This window comes from Nicotiana attenuata, chromosome 11 (genome assembly GCF_001879085.1).
Source record: "Nicotiana attenuata strain UT chromosome 11, NIATTr2, whole genome shotgun sequence".
In the NCBI taxonomy this organism is placed as follows: domain Eukaryota; kingdom Viridiplantae; phylum Streptophyta; class Magnoliopsida; order Solanales; family Solanaceae; genus Nicotiana; species Nicotiana attenuata.
This window is the reverse complement of record NC_031999.1, coordinates 3,579,904-3,592,188: the sequence shown is the minus strand read 5'-3', so window position 1 is coordinate 3,592,188 and position 12,285 is coordinate 3,579,904. Positions and strand designations below refer to the sequence as shown.

General features: G+C 36.0%; 1 protein-coding gene across 10 annotated transcripts; it reads right to left on the bottom strand.

Moving 5' to 3' along the window:
- LOC109234042 (tRNA (cytosine(38)-C(5))-methyltransferase) lies at nt 243-6,796 on the bottom strand. 10 transcript variants are annotated; one of them, XM_019399873.1, is made up of 9 exons: nt 6,470-6,780; nt 5,856-5,949; nt 5,645-5,763; nt 5,395-5,517; nt 3,514-3,829; nt 3,311-3,405; nt 1,942-2,007; nt 1,766-1,830; nt 243-950 (listed from the first exon to the last, which is right to left on the bottom strand). In XM_019399873.1, the coding sequence occupies exons 1-9, from the start codon at nt 6,647-6,649 to the stop codon at nt 872-874; spliced, it is 1,137 nt and encodes a 378-aa protein (XP_019255418.1). In that variant the 5' UTR covers nt 6,650-6,780; the 3' UTR covers nt 243-871. The 10 variants fall into 10 exon arrangements, 9 of the variants coding, with proteins under 9 accessions (XP_019255418.1, XP_019255423.1, XP_019255419.1 ...); XR_002069122.1 differs by lacking the exon at nt 243-950 and adding an exon at nt 2,999-3,136 and having other exon boundaries at nt 1,809-1,830; nt 6,470-6,790; XM_019399878.1 differs by lacking the exon at nt 243-950 and having other exon boundaries at nt 3,311-3,439; nt 6,470-6,790.

The following is a 12,285-nucleotide window of genomic DNA, read 5'->3' as shown; positions in this document are numbered from 1 at the left end:
ATGACCACATCACTTACTCCAAAGTTATTCATATGCGGACATAAATGACATGATCTACCGACTTAAATAGCACATTGCGGATGCTGCTAAACCAATTGTCCAGAACGCACTCCACTGGAGAACAAGAGCTCAGAACAACCATTCAGCAGGAGGAAGGACTTGGCTGCTATTTTGAATCACTAGCAGTCTCACGCCTGCCCAACACCCTCAGTTCTTTGAGTCTCAATTTCACAAGTCGTAAATCAGTTCAATGAAAAATATATTTTCTAGAAAATGTTTTCTCAAGAAAAATCAGCAATACTGAGGCAGCTTCGGGCACGGGCACTTGCATGCAATAGATATCTTTCAAGAGGTTTACAAGTTACAATATTGAGTAATAGATCATTTTAACCTGTTCAATCATGAGGATTTGATGAAACCCCCTTTCACATAATTCAAATGTTTTACTTCTTTCCAACCTTGAACTATTTCAATAGTCCAACCCACTTTATCTTAGATACGAAACTAGGCCAGCACTCTTGCTGTTGGCAATGGCTTCAATCTTATACATTTCAAAGTATTGTAAGTGCAGTGAGAACCATTCTATGCACAAGGCCAATGAGCGGAAGGCAGAAAGGGAATCCCAGTTCACTCTCTTTAACACAGTTCACTGAAGTCAAAGTATAACCCTCTCACTTGGATCAGGAATAAATGTTCTTAACCAAGTCATAGAAGCAACGGCTGCAGTTCGTTCTTCCGCATTAACGTGCCAGCACTGCTTTTCTATAATGTATCCTACTAGACAATCAGGTTCAGGGAAAATGTGTTGGCTGTGAATGTTCATCAAGCAAAACTTGTACGGACGGAGCTTCAGATAATAGCTGAATCATAATCATGAAGGGTTGATAAAGAGATATTGAAGCAGTGGAGCGACTACTCCCACACTTAAACTGTTTCCTAACATTGCATAACTGCAACAGAAAACCAAAAAGGCATATCTTAGCAAGCAATTCTTTTATGAAACCCAGAAAAAAAATTGCTGAAATCTTGTGAAGTAAAAGACAGGAAGAACTGCTAGCCCTCTCCACTGATTCTTGTCAGGATATCATTTAAGCTAATTAAAGTAACGGCTCTAATTTCACAAGGCAACCTCCGGCAATTTGGTGTGGTATTACCATGTTTACTTGTTTGTTTGTTCATTTAATCGCTTCTGCAAATATAGAGTTCTAAATAAGGTCTGAATGCCTTCTATACCGATTCAAAAATTGAAATGATCAGAATCATCATATACTCCTGTCTTTTTCATGTTTTATGGCACGCGTTCTGTTTTAGCCTGTTCCAAAATGAATAACACGTTCTATATTTGAAAACTCTTTAACTTTAAACTTTTTGCTTTACCCTTAACGATATGGTCTTATAGCCATAAAAATGTTATGGCATGTCTAAGACCACAAGTTTTAAGAGTGTTTTTTATAAGTACAAAATGTCTTTCTTCTTTCTTAAAAACAACGGTTCCCAGGTAAAAACCGCCATATAAAATGAAGTGGAGGGGTTACATTGTTTCTAAAATAGGAAAAGACGCTATGGCTTGTAGCAGGATAGGGACATGGAAATTTTTCTAGAATTTCAGTCCAGCCACAATGTCTCTATGGCCTATGCAATATCAGCTTCTATGAATAACTAACAACAATTACACACTAACAATTTGAACTACAAAATCAGAAGAGTTAAACAAAAAAAAGATTTCATTACTATTGAAGTATGAGTACTGGGAAAAAAGACATACCGTTGACGAAGACTGATGTGTTGTGGAAACTGGAAGTCTTCTGGAAAAGAATGCAAATTTGCAACCTACAATATCCAGAGGCATGAGATGTCTTGAATCTATATTTCTTTATTTCCCAAAAGAAAGCTAAGAAGTAAGAAGAGAGAAGTAGTTCATGAACTGAAGAGAATGAATACCTCCCTAGGTGTGAAGTATCTTAGACACAGATCCTGCAGTGAAGGTGTTCTATTCTCTGTATTTTCCTGGATTTATGAAATGGTACCCCATGAAATCACTGGAGAGAAGTGTTTGTATAAGCGAAAAGCGGCTAAGAGCAAACAATGACAGCACTGATGAGGCTTGAAGCGAAAAGCATGAAGTGAAGCGCACACGTTACGAAAAATTTAAAACTACTAAACACGGATGAGTTTAGTACTATAATAACCAAATTGCAACTAAACTAACTAATTTCAGCCTCCAAAATGCAATAATGCTGCTATTAATCCAAAAATTCTCAAAGTTGAGATTCGACAAACCGACTGCTTCTTATTCGGAAGAGGGAGATATGAATGATGCATTATTGTGAGCCCCACAAATGCCACCTTGACTAGCAATGACCATCGTCACACAAGTATTACAAGCTGTATTTAACACAATGTAAAATTCTCCTCTCTTATAGTTTTCGTTCCACCTTCATTGACCGCTAGAACATCCTTGGATGCTAAAACTGCTCCTACTAGTGTAATGTCTGACATCTAAAACAAATTCGTTGTACATAGAGAGAAGGAAGAGAGATAAACCTCCACAACAACCAGAACTTGCAGTGGAAAAGAACCTATGTGATCACTATTCACTGTTAACAACATGTACATTGGTCCCATAGAAACAACACACTCAAGTGGAGGTTTTCAATTAATATAAGTACAGAAGGAGGCATAAAAGAGAAGGAAAAGATCTCTTATAAAAGTATAAAGAATGTGGAACTACTTAGGGGTTGTTTGGTTCAAACAGAAGTTTAGGAAGTAGTGTAGGAATAAGTTATCCAGGATTATAGTGCAGAGAATATTCTTGTTGAATTTTTAATTCATGTCTGATAATACCCATATTGTTATTCCACATCCTATCCGTCATAAAATAATACATAAATTCCCGCATAACTTATACAAGTATTATTTATGAGGAAAACAAACTAGTAACCAAACAATGTACAAAACAATGCTGAGTTTCATACGGTGATTAATTCTCCATACTAACCACCGAAACGAGCACTTATTGTAATGGAGTACGAAATGAGCAGTAATCATGGTTGCATGTCTGACATCTTATGTTCCTCAGAATTATCAAAAACTTGCAGTCAGCTATACAGTTTCCTTCTCCATTTCTATGGAATGCCTAAACAAGAAATATCAAGGTAATACCATAGAGTAGCAAAAAAAGAAATAAGATTATAAACCACTTTTCAGAAACTACAGGGATTCTTTCTTAATTGTTAATATTATATTATAAAGAAAAAGAAAACATATTCAAGGAGAAAAGTGAACATCATGACATACTTTAAAACTTTACCTGGACAGTTGCCAGCAGGGATCCAGTACCCTTCACATATCTGTAATAGCTTTTTGTAAAACAACAGCAACGCTTTGAATGAGGATAAACAATATCTATAATATTTTAAGGATGCACCCCCAACAATAACTGACAAGCAGAGAAAGCTATATTATGACATAAGAAATAGAGGAAGGAGTAGGAATCAACAGGAAGAAGGATACCCATGGCACTTCCCCATCTTTCGACCAAGCTTGATGGAACAAAGTACACATTATTTTCCTCATCACTTGTATCTGATTTTGCAGAGTCATTGGCATGGACAGAGTAAGTTGATAAGTCCTTCCCCTTGCCAAAAGTTTTAAGTACAAGAAAATCATCCACAGGTTGACAAGCTTGAAGCAGCTCATCCCAGTACTCTGCCGATTGCAGCTGTTCCTTTTCCATTGTGCTTTCAGTCTGTCCAAGTAATGGGCCAGGGGTCCGAAGAAGCTGATTGTTAAATTCAGGGACTTCATAGGATAAAGGTTTCCTTTTGGCCTGCATTTAAGTATTTCCAGTGGATTCAAATTTGTGTTTTGCAAAATAAATAAATAAATGATCAATAACTCTTTGTCGATCGCATTATATACACAAGCATAGAACTTGCAATGAAATGCTTTTTGGTCGCCAAGAAGCCACATTTGTGTTATAGTAATGTCTAACTAGTCTTAACAAATAATGGCGACGAAAAGCCTTGATTATTTATTTTCCAACTCAAGCATGTCTTCTGCAATCGATAAGCCATTGTTCATAAATTCATTTAGACTTTTCAATACAATATAGCTGTTTGTTTCCTGTGGTTCAAGGGACAGACAAGTTATATGAAAAATGGACTAACTTAAGGATAACTTGAAACAATTAAATTTTTTTTTTGATAACCAAGAAATCCTTGAGGACTGTGGCACAAGGTTCGAAACTCGGTGGATGATGGTCCCCCTCCCTCACCCTTCTCCATCTAAATATACATGCTTTTGTCTGCCACATCGTCCAAACCTGCGACGTGCCTCTAACCCACACATTCCGCGTTGCACTCTTACCGCTAGATCAAAACTCGCTCTGGGGCAACTCAAAACAATTACACATTAGAACAGATTAAGTGCTAGAACAAGGTATATCAAGCTACGCCTGACATAAAATCAAAACAGTACTTCATTTTAAGCTTAAAAATGTTTGTCAACTACTCGGCCAAGTTTTTATAAACGAAGTATCCAACTGTAATCTAAAATGTAAGAACTTGTAATTACTGTTTAAGCATATAAACAAAAAGGTAACTGAGGAAAACGTTAACAGAAAACCATACCAAACTGAATATAATTTGAAAGTTAAGAGGAACCATATTAGTTACTAGATGTTAAGCATTTGACTAAGATTTTTATCTTTGCTCGTCTCTGCCAAATATGAACATTGCCTTAGACTTTGTATTCAAATACAGGAATCTTTGCTCCACACAACATGTTTACTTAAGCACAATTCACTTTAGGTTGTGAAAGATGCAACTTACAAGTTTCAATATCTCAAATTTAGCATTTGAGAAGAATCGACACAATCAGCAGGTAAAACTACCTATCATTTTCCCATTTGCTGGGAAAAAAGAGAACTTTTATTTAAACATGTGGTTAAGCTTCATGAGCCAAAGGGGGAAAATGCCCAAGTTCTTCCAATTTCTTAAATTACTTTCTTTGTTCTCCTCATTAATCTGTTTCCCACAAAAAGATTTTGCTTTCTAAGAGGAAATTTCAGTCAGTTCCCATAATACACCTCAGTCACTTCTCATTAATCATAAGTGTGATCCATCAATCAATTAACTATACCTCAATCAGAAACTAGTTGGGCTGGGTATACGAAATCCTTTGGTACTATTCCACTCTATTCAGCTCATTCCATTTCAACACATTGATAAGTGAAATACATTCACAAATATCAACAACGTTACAGTTATACAACTCTTTGGAAAAATGAAACAAGTCCAGGACATGCAAAATGAATGAGAACATACATGTGATGACAATGTATACTAGCCACATTAGTGATACAAACACAAAGTGGAAGACATAGAGACATACCAAGCAATAGTAACGAGGCCGAGAATATGGCAGTCCAAATTGCAGCGGACTCAAAATAAATTCTTGTGTAACAAAATTATTCTTTTCCAGTATTTCGACCAATATCTCGTGGGTATCAGAAGTCTGCAACAAAGGAAAAAGTATTACATATTCCAAGATGACCATCTTTGAAAAGTATAGCAGAAGATAGTTGTATACACTTAGTAAAACATAGGTGGTAGAATGGAGCATGGATTGGAAAGATACAAACCTCAAATCCTACAACATTTTCCACAAAAAGATATGATGGAGGCTGCAATAGCTGTGGTATAAGTTCCAGAATTTTAATAAAAGATGATGCCCGTGCATCACTGGAACCTTTCTGGAGTCCTGACACAAAAATGTAACAAGAAGGTTTCAGTTAATATGTCAATAAGAAGAAGACGAAAATATAAGGGAAAATTGGGAACGCAATTCATCACCTTGGCGTGTATATGGCTGACAAGGAGGAGAAAGCAACCAAGCATCAGCATTGTAGCGATCAAGATCAGTGGCATTCAGAGTCTGAATATTACCCTAAGGTCATCCAAAAACATGAACTTTACCAATACTAGTTAAGTGTCATAAAAAAATATGAAACTACCAATGGATGAACAAATTCTCAGTGACTTTCCTTTTTGATAAGTACACATTGTCAGCAATGTTCGTATAAAATTCAATTGACCAAAATTCTCCCTCCATTTCAAATTGAGTTTCACATTATTGTTTTTAATCCATGAGACAATAAAACAGTAAACTTTTCATACATAGTAATAGAGGACTCACTTCTACTTTTCTCTATAAACTTATTCTCTACTTACTTTTACTATACATAAAATAGAAGATACCTAAAAAGCTTAAGCATGACGCGGATGTTCCTTCAATAAATACTGAATAATATAAAAAATTTATAGAAAAGACAAACAAAATTATTAAACTGAGAACAAATGCCAACATTAGGAATGATGTAATGCACTTTGTAAGTTTCTAGTTTAAATAGAAGTTGTCTCGTTACCACAAAAAAAAAAGGAATTATGTGGTGAGTTTTCTCAAAAACCTGAAAGGGGCGGTGACCGAAATTGTGCTGGTAAACGTCATTAGCGACGTCGTTTATGTCGAAAGCTTCTACAACGGTGGCGTTGACGGCGGATTTGAGCAAAGAATATCGCATGCCGCCAATGCCACTGTAGAACTCCAGAACTCGCCATGGCTTTCTAGAACCTTCCAACTCCATCATCTTGCTGTTCCAACAATTTGAAAGGAATTCACAGAGTTCGCAAGTTGAATGATATTTTTCCCGGCCGAAGCAGCTCGGTCGGATGAAGCTCTTTAATTATTAGAGTTGTTATGTTAACTCAAATGGTCCCTTAAGTTTGGGGAATGATCTTTATTGGTCCCTATAATATATCCCTGATAATATATAATCCTCAAAGTTTAGAGAATAATACGCTTACACCAACATGGGAGCTCCCTCTTAAGTCGTGATACGAGAATAAACAATTTAAGGGTCGTTTGGAACGCGGACTAAATTATCCCGGGATTATAATTTCATGACTAATTTATACTACATGGGAGTTGGGATAAAATAATCCCAAGTTTGATGGGATAAGATAGGATATCCTGGATTAAGTTTGGGATTAAATTTATACCGTATTTGGTTGGCAGTATACAGTATAAATTTAATTTCACATCTTATCCCTCCTTGTCCCTCGTACCAAACGACATCTAAAGAGCAAGTGGATAATATAATATGTCCACTTAAGATCGAAGATGAACGTCTTAGAAGGAAAGTAGTGCCAAAGCATTAATGCCCTCGTGGAGTTAATACTACAGTCAAACCTCTATATAACAGTCTCGTTTGTTCCGAATATTTTTGGATGTTATAGCGAAGTACTATTATATAGAATATATATTATAACATAATATGAAAATTGGTTCCGGAAAAGCTTGGCTTTTATAATGAAGCGTTTGTATGTATAGGGATGCTGTTATAGAGAGGTCTGGCTGTATTATCTTTCAATATACTAGTTTTTAATATGTCTGCTCATATTGTTTCATTGGCAAGCACTGCTTTAATAGTTTGAGGTCGAGATAGTATTGATCAAACAATTAATGTGGCTTGTGAGGTACAAAGGAACTACCAAAATCCTTAGTCCGTCAACAAACTTCTTTGCTAGTACATCGGTCACCTTGTTCTGCTCCATGTGGTAATGTCTGAGATGAATTCCATGACTAATATATACCATATGGGAGGTGGGATAAAATAATCTCAAGTTTGATGGGATAAGATGGGATACCCTGGATTAAGTCTGGGAGTAAATTTATATCATATTTGGTTTATACATCTTGTCTCTATTACTATATTATTCTATTTTGCTCTCATTTCTTAACACGTTATCAGCACGAGTCTCAACCAACTTGAATTATTTACTTCAACCGTTATCATCTTCTTAAATTTTTGGGCTATAATTTAAATTTTATAACATGTCAAAACATGCATGACTTGCTCTAGATATCATTACAATACTTGCCTTTCCTGAAACTGGATAAAATCTCGTGATATAATGTTTTAGAACAAGTGCCATATAAATATGATAAATAATCACATAGAATATGGAGGCTTAATATTTATTCGATGCTTCTTGTTTATATTAGGAGTAACATTTGGTTTAAGCAATTCTGACATGTGTGCTTACATCTTCTAAAAGGATAATGATGATGTCATCTTGCTTTGATGTATTCTAGTAGTTCTATTAGTAACTTTTCATATCCTAGTAATAGTAATGTAATATTCAGATTAAGAATATGAAATCTTTTAAACAGTAGCTTTAATATTTAGCAATACTAAGAGGTGAGTTTAACTAGAACAGGTAAAAAGTATTTTGATTGCTTACATGCCTTCATGACATATGTAAATCTATATCCGAGATATTTAAGGCATGCTACTTGTTACAATAAAAAAAAGGAACTTTTTATCATATAAATTAATTTGGAATTTTTTCTTTGATAGTTTTCACTATATTAAATTTATCAATACTTGAATTTGTGGCGATCTAAAATTATGTTCCATTCTCTAAAGAGAATGAGATAATTTATGATAAATATTATATGAGCATAAGACAGTGGGTTCAAGTCCCACCGCACCATGAGGGTAAGACACCAGATTCAAGTCCTGGTGCACCGTGATTATAAGATGTTTGGTTAAAGTCCCATCATATTATGGCCTAACATGTCTCATATGTGTAAGACGTTGGGTTCAGGTCACATTGGCCCATATTGATGATATAATAATGGCAGTGTGAAAATGATATCTTTTAAGGAAAAACAGTGGCGGATTTAGGATTTTAAGTTATGGGTGCTAACCGACAATTTCCAAAAGAAGAGAAAAAATAAATTTAATCGTGGGTGCTCACTCTATATTTATCTACATATTTTTATAATTGCCTATGCAAATTTACTACATATGATTAAAGGTAATGGGTGCTTAAGCACCCACAAAAGCTAATGTAGATCCGCCACTGAGGAAAAATCATGAAGTCCGCCCCCAGTACCGGATCAGCTCCATTCCCAGAAGCGAATGTGATAGCGATAAATCAAAAGTCTGAAAGAAGAAAAAATAATTATCATTGCCGTATAAATATATGTGGGCATGGCAAGAACCGAAATAATAATCACTATGCTGGTGGTCGTTATAAACAAGAGAACAATAAGGGTTCTCAGAATAATTCTTCAAAAGGTAAAGGTAATAATGTCCCCTGATATGGTATGAAAAATCATTGTGCACGAATTTGACGTACGCCAGAATATTTTGTCAAAATTTATCAAGTCGCCTCTATAAAAGAGAAACAAAAATAAAGTTAAGACTCACTTGACCTTTCAAAATGATGTTGATGTGGACCGTATGAATAATCATGATAAAGTTGATGCAACCCTTGCCTATAAAGATGATATTTTTAAGGGATTGCAGATATTACTCATTTAGAAGTTGGAGACTTCTTTGAACATCATAATTGAAGACTTATTATGGGGAAAAATTATAAGAATAAATGTATTTCTTTTATGAAGTTCATATTTTGAATAAAATTTTTTATGTTGTCAGTATTTAATTTCCTAAATGTAGTTCTTTTGTTCTTAAATTTTTCAATATTACTTATGATGTATTTTTTTCTTCTTGAAGAATATGAAAACTTCCCAGTCTTCAGTTGGTCGTATGAATAATAAAGAAGAAATATGTCTACTGGATAGTGCTACAATGCACACCATATTAAAAGATAAGAGATATTTCTCTTATTTAATTATGAAAGAAGCCAATATCATAACAATATCTGGTAGTACAAAATTAATTGAGGGCTCTCGAAGAGCGACTGTATTACAACCAAGAGGAACTATATTGGTTGTTAATGATGCATTATATTGTAGTAGGTCTCAAAGAAACTTGTTGAGTTTCAAAGATATTCGCCAAAATGGCTATTATATTGAGACCACCAATGAAGGAAAGGTTGAATACCTTTATATTACTACAATAAAAGTGGAAAAGAAGTATGTGCTTGAAAAGCTTCCCGCATTTTCCTCCGGATTATACTACACTAATATTAGTGTAGTCGAATCACATGTCATAGTAAACAAGGAGTTTACTAATGATTTTATTATTTGGCATGACCGGTTGGGCCATCCCGGTTATAATATGATGCTCAAAATAATTAAGAATTCACATGGTCATTCATTGAAAAACCAGAAGATTCTTCAAACTAAAGAATTCTCCCGTGCTGCATGTTCTCAAGGCAAGCTGATTATTAGACCATCAGTGTCACAACCCGGATTTCCCACCCTCAGGAGCCGCGATGGCGCCTACTGATGGGAGCTAGGCAAGCCAACCTTACATAATTACCACACTTCCATATTTCTTCTCTTTAACAAAATATCAGTCGATAATATGATAACAGCGGAATTCTAAATAAATAAGCGGAAGTCAACAATAATATATCTTAAGACTACGTCTATTACAGCTTTTTTTTAAAAAAAACCTCAAATACCCAAAACCTGGTGTCGCAGTGTCACAGACTATCTAAGAGTCACTACATACAAGGTCTGAAGAAAATACAATAAACTGTTTCTAAACGAAGAAAATGAAACAGGGAATAGAAATAGAGGGAGGCCAGGGCCTGCGGACGCCTGCAGGTCTACCTTGGGTCTCTGGGTGGACTGAAGGAATCCCTCCAACTACTGTCCAAAAGCTGCTCCTGGATCTACACACAGTGCAGAGTGTAGTATCAGCACAACCGACCCCATATGCTGGTAAGTGTCTAGCCTAACCTCGGCGAAGTAGTGACGAGGCTAGGACCAGACTACCAAATAAACATGTGCAGTTCAAATATATATATATATATACAGCGGAAAAGAAATACAGAAAATAACTAGTCAATATGGGAGGAGGAAACATGATGCGGGGGAGATAACAATTCCGAATAAAAACATCAAGTAAGGAAAGGAACAACATAACTAGAATGTCAACAAAAATCAGAAATCAATAAGTGCACGGCATCACCCTTCGTGCCTTTACTCTCGTCCTCACCAAGCAATGATATAATAAAAACATGCACGACATCACCCTTCGTGTTTTTACTCTCTTTCCTCACCAAAGCAGTTATATGATAAAATATGCACGGCATCACCCTTCGTGCTTTTACTCTCTTTCCTCACATATAATCGATAAAATCGGCACGGAATGGTACGCCGTGCGGCACGGCATCACCCTTCGTGCTTTACACTCTTTCCTCATAATAGCAAATAATGCACGGCATCACCCTTCGTGCTTTAACACTCTTCCTCACCCAAACAACAATCATAAACAAAGGGGCAAGGAAAATAAACAAAATAATGATAGAAATCCCGGCAAGGGAACACAATTAAACAATTAAATCCCGTCAAGGGAACAACATCAATAATCTCAACATCCCGGCAAGGGAGATAATCAACAAAGCAACAATATCACGGCAAGGGAACGATTTAATAACTCTCTCTTTCTTTCACTTTTATCTCATAACTCACTTTACCACATGAGTCAATGCTCCAAAGGGTTCAATCATCTCATATACTTTCATAATTCATAATGTAACTCGAGCCAATGCTCCACGATGTTCAAAGGTTTCAATTCCTTCCACAAACTTTTCACAACAACTAGAAGTCATCACCAAAGCATGAAGAATACGATGAAATCAAGAGATTCACAATGTAAAGACTCACTGTGACGACCCAAAGGGTCATTGCCGAATTTCCCTCTTTTTTCGTGCTTCCGAGGCCTTGAAAACCTCACCTTTAGTTGCCTCGAATTGCGTGCGCAGTTCGGGCGCGTAGCCGGAAAGATTATATGTTAAATTCTGTGAAAAATTTCAAAATATGGCTTTAAAATGATTACAGTTGACTTTGGTCAATATTTTTGGTAAACGGACCCGGACCCATGATTTGACGGTCCCGGAGGGTCCGTAGAAAAATATGGGACTCGGGCATGTGCCTGGAGTCGGAATCCGAGGTCTAGAACCCGAGTAAAAGAATTTTTCTGTGAAATTATTTTTCTGAAATTATTAAGGTAAATGGAAGGGAAAATTGATTAAAAGACTGGGGTATCGGGCTCGTATTTTGGTTCCGAGTGCCCAGAACAAGTCTCAAATATGTGTTAAGCGCTTTCAGTAAAGTTTGGGTAAATTTGGATGTCATTTGACGTGTTTTGAGCTAGAAACTGTAAATGTGCTGTTTCATGGAAATTGGAAGGAAATCATGGGTCTTGAGGCCTAATCTGATAAATTGTGATGTGTTTGGGCGATTTGATCGCACGGATGAGTCCGCAGTATGTTTATGAGTTCATTTGCATGTTCG

Coding starts and splice junctions, on each gene's coding strand:
- LOC109234042 (XM_019399873.1), bottom strand. CDS start 6,649: ATGATGGAGTTGGAAGGTTCTAGAAAGCCATGGCGAGTTCTGGAGTTC. Junction 2,008..3,310: donor CCCTGCTGGCAACTGTCCAG/GTAAAGTTTTAA, acceptor TCATAAATCCAG/GAAAATACAGAGAATAGAAC. Junction 951..1,765: donor CACATCAGTCTTCGTCAACG/GTATGTCTTTTT, acceptor TTTCTGTTGCAG/TTATGCAATGTTAGGAAACA.